This window comes from Oenanthe melanoleuca, chromosome 10, assembly GCF_029582105.1.
Source record: "Oenanthe melanoleuca isolate GR-GAL-2019-014 chromosome 10, OMel1.0, whole genome shotgun sequence".
NCBI classification, from domain to species: Eukaryota; Metazoa; Chordata; class Aves; order Passeriformes; family Muscicapidae; genus Oenanthe; species Oenanthe melanoleuca.
Window position 1 is genome coordinate 1,953,862 of NC_079344.1, and position 13,879 is coordinate 1,967,740.

The 13,879-nt window shown below is 40.6% G+C and overlaps 1 protein-coding gene across 7 annotated transcripts in view; it reads right to left on the reverse strand.

Annotated features, from left to right (window-relative positions):
* TLN2 (talin 2) overlaps positions 1-13,879 on the reverse strand; it is a 113,234-nt gene that overhangs the window by 33,325 nt on the left and 66,030 nt on the right. For all 7 annotated transcript variants that reach the window (XM_056499618.1, XM_056499619.1, XM_056499620.1 and 4 more), the window contains 8 exons: positions 12,561-12,769; positions 11,855-11,974; positions 10,827-11,024; positions 8,680-8,819; positions 5,933-6,026; positions 2,721-2,810; positions 1,754-1,876; positions 372-515 (listed from right to left, as the gene is read on the reverse strand). In XM_056499618.1, the coding sequence (XP_056355593.1) occupies positions 372-515; positions 1,754-1,876; positions 2,721-2,810; positions 5,933-6,026; positions 8,680-8,819; positions 10,827-11,024; positions 11,855-11,974; positions 12,561-12,769 (1,118 nt within the window). The remainder of the gene's footprint in view (positions 1-371; positions 516-1,753; positions 1,877-2,720; positions 2,811-5,932; positions 6,027-8,679; positions 8,820-10,826; positions 11,025-11,854; positions 11,975-12,560; positions 12,770-13,879) is intronic.

Genomic DNA, 13,879 nt, shown 5'->3' on the forward strand with positions numbered 1-13,879 from the left:
CCATTGAATGGGACTGTGCCAACACCCTGACTGACTGACGGGTGTCAGCTTGGATTCTGACTCTGGCAGGGTTTGGGATTGTTCTTTGTAATACTGTATTTCTATTTTAATTTTCCTAGTAAAGAACTGTTGTTCCTAATTCCCCTATTTTTGCCTGAGAGCCCCTTAATTTCAAAATTATAATAATTTGGAGGGAGGGGGTTTACATTCTCCATTTCAAAGACAAGCTTCTGCCTTTATTGGCAGACACCTGTCCTTCAAACCAGGACAGCCAGGAACAGAGTCAAACCAAAATGCCTTTGAGTGGACAGGAACAAAGCCAAGTGCTGTGTGCTGACAGGGATGGCGTCCCTGCAATCCTCTGCAGTCACCTGTGATGGGCTGCTTGCTGGGTCAACCAGGTTCTGGCAAGCCATCTGGATTGCTTGGTTGGCACGGGCAAACTGGATCGGGTCAACAAGGCCCTGCTGGCCAGCCTGGCTGTTGGGATCCGAGATACCGACCAGGTAAGCAGCCTGGAAATGGGGGAAATAGAAAACAATCCTAATAAATCATGCTACATGGGCTTAGGATCTCTGATAAGACAGCCATATGTGGTCAGAGATGATTCAGAAATCTGTGAAATACAATTACCATTTGTTTGTAGCAATACACCTCCAGAATCCACTGAAACCAAGAAAACCCTTACACTTGAGAAATTTAATTAGTTGAAACAAAACTAATAGTCCACTGTTTAGACAGCTGCTATCCTTGAAAACATTACTTGTCACTTGCACAGCCAAGGGAGAGAGCTTTAATGGTTATAGGTACTGGCAAATTATTTACTGCATTAGCCATGGTTGGAGGCAGTGGAGGTTTTTGTCAAGACTACAAAAATAATCCAGCAAAGGCACTTCTGCTGAGTGCAGGTCCCATCAGGCCTGCAGCTACTGCAGCTCCAGGTGGCTGATGGCCAACCTTACCTCCTCTCTCTGATACAAGTTTCATGCCTCTCAACAACCACAGCTTACCTGAACTGTCACAATCATACACAAAGATTCCTCACATCAATTACAGACAAATTACCTGTTACCTTAATATGCCAGTAAGGCAACTCAGAGTTAGATGTGGAGGAGATTTAGTCCATGCCAAGGTATTACACATTTGGGGAAATCAAGTTGTTTTCAGATGCAGAGCACAGTCCCCCACAGCCAAATCCTTCACCAAGGTGACTGGATCAGCTCTTTATAGTTCACTCAGTTATCAGATCAGTGACACCACAGAGATCAGACCCTGATTTGTTGTAGTAGTTTAAAAATTTTGGTTATTCCAAAGTATCTGAACAGCTGAAACAGGTTTTTTCTTAGTTCCAATGTCTGAAATTTGTAGTGCTCCTTAAGAATTTCACAAACTAGAAACTGATTAATTACTTTTAACTGTGAATTCTATGTGCATTTTTCTATTATATTATAGTTCTGAGCTTGAGCTGTTAACATGAATTCCATATGCTGCAGCTTTGCTTTATCCTCAGCAAAGCTTCCTTCTAGATGACATTTACCTTCCTTAGAAAATCCATGTTATTGCACTCTGCTCCTCCTGCAGTTTGAGCAATTTCTGTGGATCTACACAGAAAATGCTGTGTAATACAAAGTCATCACTTGATTGACCACAGGGAAGTGACTTTCATTCAGATTTACAAACCCAGAATATGAGCTTGCTAAAAAAAAAATAAAAAAAACTTAATTGCTTTATAGCCTTATATATAGTTTCTTACCTGAGCTGCTGCCTCTGTGAGGCCACAAAGAGCCTTGGATGCAACTCCAACACATTCTCCAAAGACTAAAAGATCCCCAGTTTTTGCATTTTGGGAAATGCCTGCCATTGATTCTCCAAGAACCTCAGAAATTAAAAAACAAAGTTATCTCATATGCATGCTTTCTATACCATTTAGAGACAAGCAATTGCTGGCCTGAAACCAATTTTGGCCCACAAACCCCCTGGACTTGGCTTCCAGAACTTTTAGACTTCACTGAACTGGGCACATTCCTCTGTGTGGTGTGAAGGGTCAGGCATGTACACCAACACTGGACTGACAGGAACACAAGCACTACCACAGCTCAAATGACTAAGAGGGTACAATTTAACAACTTAATTAATTTAACCCTTATTAATTTTGCTGTCCTCCATTAGTTATCACAGCTAACCTGCACTAGGTGCATTTCACAGACTGCAGAACATGACAGCTTCAAAGGAAGAAGTACAGGTTTAATTCAAAATAACTGAAGATGTTTCCCACAGGTTTTCTGATGTACTGGTGTGTCTGGACTGCTCAGACATTTGGCAAAGCTGTTCTGCATAGAACAATACAATGGGATTTCATTGCCAAGCCCTCCCATGCATGCTTTGGGCCATTCTAACATAGCTGCAGTCAAAATACAGCACCCCAAAATATGACATGCTGTCTAGTGCACAGGAGAGGGAGGGAGAGAGGAGAAGCTTTCAGAGAATTGTGCACCAGTCACTTAATTTAAAATTTCTTACTGAGGCAGCACACCTTCTAAGTGACCAAAACCTGAAATTACCTGTAAGGGACCAATCTCAGGCAGAGTTTATCAAGGAGGGTAGCAGACATTTTAGCTATAAACACTGACTGCACACTCTAACATTCAATATGCATGTGGAAACTTCTGAAAATCCAAACACACTTTATAACTGACACAGAGGTGGGAAAAAGAAATTACCTTTGAGTTTTCCATGACGCCCTCAATACAGTCAAAATATGAGAGATCACTCACAGGTTCATTTGGGTTATCCAGCATTCCCTTAACTGTCTGAAATAATGAGAGAAACTCATTATTGACAGTCAGAAATCCTGAGCTGAGAACACAGACCATCATGCCTATCCTGCTTATCCCAGTGTAATCTCACACCTTTGTCAAAGCTGGGGGTGTGTCATGCAGGAAATCAAAAATTTAAAGGAGTGATGAGAGGAACAGCTGCCATTTGTTGAGGACAGTCTGGAAACACAAAGGGTTACTGAACTGACTACACATCCACCACCTGCCTGCCTCTTACAGTGTCAACAGATTCCCCCAACACAGGGAGGATTTCTGTCAGGAAACTGCATATAGTTGGATTTAATTTCTTTTTCTGAGGTGATTCTGAGTCCTGAAAATAACAATGTGACAATCAGTCATATATTCAATGAGAAGAATGAATGCAATTAGATAACAAAACTTGTAAAAAGCTGCAAAATTCAGGAAATTAAGTCTTTTATACATAAAGATATCTGTAGCACACCTTTTTCCAAGTTTTAAGGAACACTATTTTACTGCCAAGTATCATGCAGAAAAGACTTTTAATCCTTCTGATGGTAGTGAAATCAATTAAGTAGAGAAAGATGCTAGCATGTGTATCTGACATCTGGACATTTGCTTTTCATCTAAAGGAAATCAAGGCATGATTTTAAACACTTGGACTTTTCTCATAACACAACTTCTAATTTTAAGATATTATGGAAACACCCACTTTTTTTTCTTTTTTTTTTTTTTTTTTTTTTTTTTTACAGCTCAGCTATTGCTTTGTAAAACTTTGTCTTAAAGCCTTATAGCAATTAAAAATGAGAAGGTGAAGACATGGTGTCTAGAAAGCAATTTCCAGTTGTCTCTTCTATCAGCCAGTTCTCACTAATTAACATTGCAGCATCTCTTCATGTTGTGCTCTATTAAATAACAACTTGAAAAGAAAACAAGGTTCTTACAGCACTTACACTACTTTGGGGACAGAGCCCCTCAGAATCTAAGGAACAGAATGGCAAAACACAAGCCAGCACAAACTTCTCACTAACATACTTTTGCAATTACTGCAACACCCCTGGCACTCTTTTCAGCTGCAATTCTGGGCAAGTTTAGCTACCTCATTGGAGGTTAGACAATAAGGTCCTCTCTAAAAACATATTCCACAGTCTCCAAAGACCACAGAGACTACTGACAGTCTATCAAATCCATGCTGAGACATACTCTACAGAAAAAATGATTTTTTAGTAGTTAAGAAGCCCAAGAAAGACTAGGAATAGTGTGTGATAACTTTGGGAAATGAAGGGAAGAGGCAAAAGTTTAATCACTGCAAAGAGAAATTAAAAGTTAAGACTTCTAAAATGTCATTGGTTCCTCCAGTTACTTTGATGTGAGTCTGATTTCAGGACTGTTTGCTATGCCTTGTTTTCCCTTTTTCCAGAAATTAATTTAACTCCATATATCCAGGCTTCTCTCATTAACTCCCTCTCTCTCTGGGAAGTTCAAAATGCTACAGATCCCTTCTGCCCTTTGCCATCCCTGCTCACAATCCATGCCAGCATGTGTGATTCTGTGCTATTGGCACAATCCTCTGCAAGGGCTTCCTAAGGCTGTTTGTTTGTTATTTCTGTAGGAGGATGGTTTGTAAGGACAGTGCAGAAGACAATTTTCCTCAATGAATTACAGCTGTACTGATTACTGAGAAGTGGAGACAGCCTTGCCTGTCCAGTGAGGGTGGGTGTTATAAAAGAATGGGTTAGCTGGCTAAGAGTTAGAGAACCAGGGTCTGCTGCAGTTTGGGATGGGGTCTGCTGGCTGTGATGTGATGTGAGGAGGGAGGGACATGCAGCCAGGCAAGGGGCAGACAGGGCAAGATGCTCTGTGAGGGTCAGACAGGGTAAGAGACAGGGTGGGGTTAGCTGGTCATGCAGAAGGAAACTTGCAGAGAGGAGGAGTCGGTGCTGTGTGGAGTTGCCTGACAAAAGCCCACTGACAGAAAGCACAAAAAGTTTTTAATAAAGGACTGGTGATGGTGCCAGTCCTGTCTGTCTCAACAACAACATAATTACTACACTTTTCTCCTCTAAGCTCTCAGTTTTCTGTGGCTCATTAGCTGGAAATTCTCACCTTTCCCATCCCTACTGTTTCACAGATCTCTCCCCATTAGTCTTTCAGGAAGCCCTGAGAAATAGCACTTGAATAGAAAGAGAAAAATATTCCCCCTGCTTGCTTCTTTACATTACAGACTGATTTCCTGGTTTCTGTTTCTATTCTTTGGATTTGCTACTGCTCCCTGTGACCAAGGAGAGAAAACTTAAGAAGCTAAGAATTCAGAAGGACAAAGTGGCTCCTAGGGGAACTCTTACAGCATTTTGGGATGATAACCATGTACTTGCATATTATAAAAACTCACAATCTCCTGGAATACACTGCAATGACTTTTGTATCCTTGTGACACTAAGGGCTATAAATAAAAAGTTTAATTTTTTTATGCTCTTGACACAGGCCAGTCACCCCTTGATGTTTTGACCTTGAGAGTAAACAACAAACATCTAGCTTAAATGAAAAGCTATTATTTCCTACTACTGAAAGTTGCCCTCTCTGTGATCAGTGGAGGTCTTTTAACTGACCCATTATTTAGCCAGCCAAACATTTCACTCAGGATCAATAACATACCTTGCAAGAGCCTGTGTGACACATGCATCATTTCAGTTAGATACAGAAGGCAGAAACAAGGCATTAAAAATCTACTCTAAGAAAGGTCAAGGTAGAAGATGGCAAACATCATCCCAAAGTGGGATGTCAGCAACAACATCTTGCAAGTGGCAAAACCAAGATATTGCAGCTCCCTCCAGTGCACTGGTGGTATTAGAAATGTCATGATTCTTCCTCAAGTGACAGTAAGTATGAATAATAGGGACTAAACTGTATCTTTGGAGTGCAGGAAAGATGAGATGGGGACAGGGGAGCAAATTTCATTCTGGCCAAACCTACAAGGTATTTACATGGGTTCCATGCTCACCTTGTACCCAATTAAAACCCTGCCACAGATATCAAGTGAGAAGACAGTAACAGGAGCTATTCAGACAAAGAATACAAGGGAAACAAACATGCAGGACCCACTTCTGTTTATAAGAACTTTTGAAATATGGTAATACCTCCAGTTCTCTGAGTGCATTATCACATTCCTTCTGCCCGGGAGCCTGTTGGGTGCACAGTGTGATGAGCTGGTTTATGCTCTCAGTCACAGCTCTGGGGAGAGGAGGAGGAAAAAAGGTGGATTTTAAAGTTGAACCCCTAAGAGTTATTCCTCTCAGTAAAACTTTTGTCACTAACTGTACACTGCATAAAGATATAAAATTTGGATCTCCTACTACAAGGCTGAGCCCAGCAGTGGCATCTCTGGGAAAGCACTGGTGCCAAAGGACAGAAAACCATCTGGCAGCAGGCCAAGGCCAACATATTACATTGGCACAGAGTGTAAAACTGCTAAAAGGTATTTCAGCACTTCTCCAGGTCTGACACTAACTGAATAATTTCTCAGCTACCACCCCAGAAGGCCTAAAGGATACAGAAACAAGTATTTGGTATGGAAAACAATGGTTGAATGTAAAGTAAATGTTGTTTACCTTTCTCTAGCAAAGTCTTGTGTCTTTCTGTAATACACACACATACACACAATCCTGCTATATATCTCTATAGTCTCTTAGCAAATTTTTTTCCTCTTTAACTAATAACTTATATTCTCCCATAAGTTTATATTCACAGATAACAAGTTGTGCAAAGGCATTCTCTTTCTATTGAGTTCACAGCTCTTGGACATAGGCTGAACCTGACATAAAACAGTCACCATCTGTCTTTCTGATCAATGCTCTGATAATAAATAAAATTCATTATAACTACATTCATTGTAGACTCATGACTAACAACCCAGGAAAGTGGCTTCTAGAAGAAGAGAAAATCAGTGAAATTGGAGTGCATGGAGAATATGCTTTCCTCTGGCCTTGGAAACTGAAAGGCATTTGGGTAACTATAGCTTATGAAAACAGGCACTTGATAATGTATCAACAATATAATTACCTGGATGTTATCCTACTGTTACAAAAGGAAACAGGGTGTCCTTGTTCCATTTAACATGTTTGTGTTAAACTCCAGAGCAAAAATAATGGAAACTAATAGACATAGTTGCTTAACTGAGACTCCTACCCTTTTCAGAAACTTTGGTTTCCTTGTGGAATACCTGGTATTCACCTGCTGAACATCAGTGATTTGTATGCATCAGAAAAATATTGCATACAGACATAGTAATACATCACAAAAATTTTAAAGTTCTGTTCACTCTCAAAGAAACTTCACACAAATATATCTTGTCTGTTGTTGATTTTAATCTGAGACCCTGGCTCAGAGAGTATCAGCAATTGAAGAGAGAACTACCAGCTTTGTAGAGGAGGCCACATGGTTTCACAAATATCATTATTATACACCAGGTACCTGTTCTCCAGGAATCTATCCAATGTACAAACATTATTCTGAAAACCATTTGGACACAGTATAACCAGGAAGGTGGCCCCTCAAACACCAATCCCAGAGTGGAGGTGAGCTGCTGGGACTCTGAATCCCACATCTGTTTCCATCAAATACAACACACAAACACTGCTGCTGCCCTGTCAGAGGTGGTCAAGAAAAATGCATCCACAAGGAAGACAAAGCTACTGAAAAAGATGAAGTGGCTCTTGCAGCTGGTGCAAATGGGGAAGAAAGCAACACAAACCCAACAAAACCCCCAGACTAGTCATAGTACCATAGATGATGAGAGAAAAATGAGAAGGAAAGCTATTTTGTAATAAGGAAGCTGTGCCTCTTTTTTTATTTTCATAAGAAGAGAGAAAATAAAAATATTTGACCCTGAACATACCCTAGCAGGGAAAGGAAAGAGAGCCCTGACAAGCTTGTCACAAGCCAGAACAGAGGATCTGAGAAAGGAAGTAGTGTCTCCTTGGCACTTTAAACACAAACTGAGAGCTGGTGCAGTATTTACTTCACAGAGCTGTATGGTGTCTGTGCACAGTCTCACACATGCACACAGAGAACAGCTAAAGGCTCAACCTGGCTCACCTCCCTTTTCCTATTCCATACTTCCACAGAGGGAATATTGGCAGGAACTTACAACTACCTGGATTTCACTGGGGTGAAATCCCTCTACACTCATCAGGAATGCTCCAAGCCTAAAGCAGAAATCCAGAGCAGTTTGATGCTGCAGCAGGAACAAAGTCTCATGTGACTCCTTCACTTTTAAGCAGCCTTAGTTATCTACAATTTTCATAGATGCTATTTATTTCCAGAGAGACAAGACAGATGCAATTTTTTTTAAACAAACTACAATGAAGTAAGTTCTTAAGGAAGCCCTTTACTGAGGGAGTGGATTTATAATCCTTAAAGTAAGGGGATGCTCCACTGAAGAAATGTAACATCTAACCCTTTCAAGCACTCCTGATCATACACACGTGCACACTTAGTGATAGTTAGCTACAATTTTTAAGCACATTTTATCTAAGAATATTACTCAATTTCTTGTCTTTCAGGAATTGAGAGGCTTAGTGTTAGCTACTGCCTTGTCAGAACACAGATGGTGAGAAAATAGCACATAAAATACACTGGTTCCTTTAAAAAACCAGGCCAAGTCTTCAAAGGCTGCCTCCTATTTCCACTAAGGGTAACAAGTTATACCAGCTGGGGAACTACTCCAACATAAGTAACTCTCCTCTGGCCTACTTAAATTTAAACAGAACTACAGGTTCCAACCACTGACTTAATTGTCAATAGCAGAAGAATATATAAACACAATATAAATACCACAGAGAAAAGCAAATATCCCAGGAAAACAAAGCAAGCAACACATCCTTACCTTGCTGCAGCTGCTAAGAGGTTCTTGGCATTAGGAGCTCCAGGATCCACAGACAGAGATTTGGCAGCCAGTAACAGCTTGCTGGAAGCCATAGAAATGCTCTTGAGGTTACCTATGACTTGAATCTGGTCCTCTTTAGTCTGGAAGGCCACAGCAGCATAACATTAAGTACAAAATTAGCAATCAAGAGAGTGTGCTAAAACCACACATGGAAAACCAGCTTGTTTATCCACCTGAAACCCCTGATGTACATGAGCTCAGAGGTGGATGGCCCAAGCCTCTGTTCACCCAGACAGGTAGCTTCACTCCCATCACAGAAAAAGACCCTTACAACAAATAGCTTGGCTTCTAATAATGGTAGTATTCACAAATGAGCAATGGAGAAACTTCACTACTTTTTGAACAATGCTTTTGTTGTCAAGACTCATGTGTCTGTGCCTGGCACAACTGCTTCACATTATTCAGTCAGTGTACCCTCTCTGTATTCTGGCATCCTTTGTGCAGCCTGCAGGCTCTCAAGCATCTAACTGGGATTGCTGATACAAAAAGATCCTCCAGAAAGTCATCTTTCCTAATAAAATAGGTTTCTACAAGCCCACTTCAGTCAACATTCTGACTTGGATGTTCTATTACTTATTTTAAGCCACTGCTTGAAAAGGGAAATCTGTAATTAAACACAGTTACAGAAAAGTATTGCATCTTCACAGAAACAGCTGTGACTAGATTCTTCTGCCAATCATCAGTAGAAGCCAACCCATTTTTTCTAACAGTCTGTCTGTTTTATGTGAAGAGGTTGCATATTATTCAGCTGATATGAACAGCTTTCACTCTATATTTACTACATTCTACTTCCTCCCTACCCCTACATTTTGCTTGTCACCCAAAATACCTAATATTGCTTCTGTTCAGACAAATGACTACACACAGGAGGCCTTCTCTTTTGAAAGATCAGCCATTAATAACTAAGATGGTTACCATCTCCTGTGTCAGCAGGATAAGAAAATTCACAAGGGCCACAAGGTCATCAGCACCTGGATTCTCATTTCAAGCAGCCACTTGCAGTATCATTTCTACCTTTGCCTTCATTGAATCACCTCAGACAAAACATTCTAAAAGTCAAAGTGGTCCCCAGCTAGAGAGACAGTCAGGTACCCACTACTACTCACTTTCAGAGTCAGCTGCATATGGAGCCCAACTCACTTCACACATGTGAAGCTGAATGATGAAATTCTGATGGAGAATAACCACCAACCACTGCCAAATCTCTCTACTCAGTTCTATCTACAAAGCATCTGCTCCAGAGAGATGTTTCATAAAAGACTTCAAAGGAGTGACAGTGTCAGAGCCTTCTGGCCATTTTCCAGTGGCAATCATTTTAGATTTGCAGGGTCCTCCTACTAACCAGGGCAAAACCACCTGCAGATTCTTTTTTGTGCAAGTCCTCCCATCTCTTCTGATACACAATTCCTTTTCACATGCTGACATTTGTTAAGCTAAATCATTGCCAAATGACCAATTACTGTAGCTCAGCACAACTGAAGGTGCTATCTCCAGCTACCATGAACGAGCTCAGCAACATGTGACAACATTCCTGGTTGTTAAGAGCTCATCAGAGTAGAATTCTGCCAGGTTTTAAATCACTGAACACAAGCCCAAGTGCTTGCTGTCAGATCCAAGGATGGCATTTTAGGCAGCCCTCTGCAAGTGCTTGCTCCACTCTGCAGCAGGTCCACAGCACCACGGAGTGATATCAAAGCATCTTTTCCTCCATCTACTCCAAAGCATTTCAAAAGTAGCAAAGAAAGGTGCTGCATTTTGAACAGTGTTCACCTCAGTTATGATCCATGGTGGTTCCACCAAAATAGAAGCAACCCTTCCCACAAGCTCAGAGGTTCAGCACACCTCTGTACCTTTGCTCAAACTACACAGAGGAGGACAAAGAGTTATCTCTGACTGGACACAGGAACAAATACCAATATCCTGTGGAAGATGCAAATGCTGAGTTCCCTTCTTTCCAGATAACAGCCCCAGATTACTCCCTCACAACAAACATCTCTTCACACACCAGCATGCTACATAAACAATGTACTCCCCTGCCAGAGGTTATGGCCAAGATCATCCCTCAATTAGCATGATCCAGAACTTACCTGTGCTTGGCCAGCCATTTCAATACCAGCATCAAGAAACTCATCAAAATCATCACTGAATTTCCCAGAGGCTGCAGCCAGCTCCCCACTCTGGCCACGTGTGGCATGGACAACCTCTCCAGCTGACTGATTCAGGTCTGCTGCTGCCCGGTTCAGTTCACTCTGGGCTTCTTGAAATGACTTGGAACTTGGAGGAAGCTGGAAGAGACAAAGTTCAATATTTCATTGTCAGCCACATCACACCAGTCTTTCTTAACTGGAGAGTTCAACACATGCTGAGAATAGCAAATGCAATGGAGCTGGAACTATGGACAGCTGTCAACCAGAAATCTGTTCATCAACTTGTGTCTTGCTGTTTCCTTCAATGGACAGACAAATCTGTAAGATATCCAAGGGACACAAGTACTGGCAGCTCTTCAGAATTACTCTAAACTCTCTCTACTAAACCAGTTTGGTAAAAAAAAAAACCCTGGTTTTATCAAAAGGCATTGCACAAACATATTAAAACACAATTCCTCCTTCATTCACAGGACAGTAAGGTCAATGACAGATGCAGAAAAAAGGCTGTTCCAATGTATAATGCAAAAAAGGTTTTTTGATATGAATGCAGTTAAACAAAGTAACAATTCTACTCTTTACACAAAATGACCAAGCATTTTTTGACACATCACATTGCTTCTTCAAGTAAACTGATCACTTCTAGGTGGGAGACAAACTATAATTTTCTAATTTTCTTATTCTTTGGAATGTTAAGTCATAGTTGCTATTTTCAAAACCAAAAGGTTTATACCAATTTATGAAAATTTTAATACTGCTTTCACAAGTCTCAGACACGTTTCAGCTTACCCATAAAACTACAAAAACAGTATTTCAGTCTAAGTAGCAGCTGCTTGAAAGTGCATAAATTCAAACACAGCTTACACAAAGTATATTTAGGTTACATTTACTAAATAATGATTTGACACATGGGAACCCAGATCTGCTGTTCAGCTTTCTAAAACATATTTCCACATTAAAAGCCATCTCACCGAATCAACAAGGAGCTTCTTGCTGGATTCCCCAATGCTCTTTAAGGCCACATCCACATCCTTTTGTCCAGGCAGACAATTCACACAGTTATTCAAGGAGTGAGACACTGCTTTTGCCACCTACAACACACAAATAAACACACTCACACTGAGAGAGGCTTAAGTGCTCATTAATAGGAGGCACAGCTACTCCACAGCCAGCAATTCCTACATTCTGACCCTTACAGGAGCAGTTTTGAGGCTTGAACTTTCTCAGTTTGCTGACCTGCAGGCCAATTCTAGAACTTTTCTAATAAGTAAAAAAAAGAACCCATCACTCCTAAAGTATTCAAACATAGTAGTGGCACACATGAAGAAAACAGGCACTCACTTTTTGAATATAACATGGATATAGATCTTTTATTTGAAAATTATCAGTTTACTGGCTATCTGACTTTTGCAGTCAAGCAGCCTCCTCACATATTTAAAAGCATGGAGCTGCATCTTTGTATAATTTTCTAAGAGATGACTAAAACACCATACTTTATACCATCTGTGTTGTTTAACACAGGCATGATGTTATTGTCTGAGAGCTGTTGAAAGGAACAGAAAGTTGACATCCTTAGCAGCCTTATTTCCTGCCATTCTCTTCCCTTATTTAATGCTGATTTGGAGTAAATTCACTGAGTGTTTGACAGCTCATGCAGCTGCTCAAGTCCCAGCTTACCTGGGCTAATCTCTGCTGACTGTCTGCATCCCCTGGGACAGCCAGGGCCTGCTTGGCCTCTTGGATCAGCATTGCAGAGCCTTCCATGACATCCCTGGCTGAGTCCAGCATGGCATGGGCTGCCACAGGGTCAGTGGTAGATGCTGCAACCCCTCGTGCTGCCTGAGCCAAAGTCTTCAAGGCCTGAGCAGTTTCTCTGGCAGCAACTCCTATGGTCACATGGCACCAAGGATTCTATTAGTACCTTTAAAGACAATCTTTTTGTATTTCATGACATGATCCTATTGCAAAGTAACCCTGCAAGTGCAACTTAAAAGAAAATCTTCAAAAAGGAACCTGTTTGAAACACACAGTGTAATTTGCTGAGAGAAATTACTGTAGTGAAGCCATAAAGTAAATGTTGTAGCCCAAAGACCACATTCTGGGCACAATTCTCTACACCAGTGACTACATCTTAGCCAAGCACCGAAAAAGAAAAGCTAAAACCTGTAGATGAGGAAAAACTCATACTCTAAGCTATGGGGGAAGTGATTGTCTGCAAGAATGGTGTTCAGAGCCACAGCACAACAATAGTTTAACTTCAAACAATCAAAAAAGAGATTCTTAGGAATGATACAACTTGATATAATCTAACATCACTGTGAGTAAAAACATAAAAATTACTGAATGAAGTCACAGAATGGATATAATAAAATTACCTTCTGTCTAAAGGACATCTATCAACTCCAGTGCTAAGGGGTAGGATTACACGAATAATGGTCTTCTTCTATTTATGAAATTATTGAAAAGGAACTCATTGCTTTGTAGGGTTTCCTACAATCTGATGATAAGAGAGCTACTAGATTTAGCTATTCATTATCAGCTGCAAGTATCTGTACTCCCTTGCCTGACTCCCAGTGCCTGCTTCTGCACAGCTGTGTGACAGAAACATGAGTTACCTTGATGAAATTCCATCTGCTGCAAATGAAATCAGCTGTAAGTTCTAGAGCTCAGATGGCAATCATAACCAATGATGTGGTTATTGCCATAACACACTTTATCAGTAATATTAGACAAAAAAATCTTATGGGAGCATTTGCAACAGCAGTTTTCATTTCTAACAGAAATAAGGTCACAGAACATTTTAACATCTATGAGCAAACTTTTGTCCCTCCTGTAGAACATTTTTCTTATCAAGGTATTTTTTGTTGCTAAACTATTAAAGACAGAGCAGATTGCATCACTGTTCCTTTATGAAGTTACAATTCTTTGTAACTTGCCACAATTCACTACCAGTACTAAAAAAAATGGAGTAATTCCTTGATTTAAGTAGTCTTTGA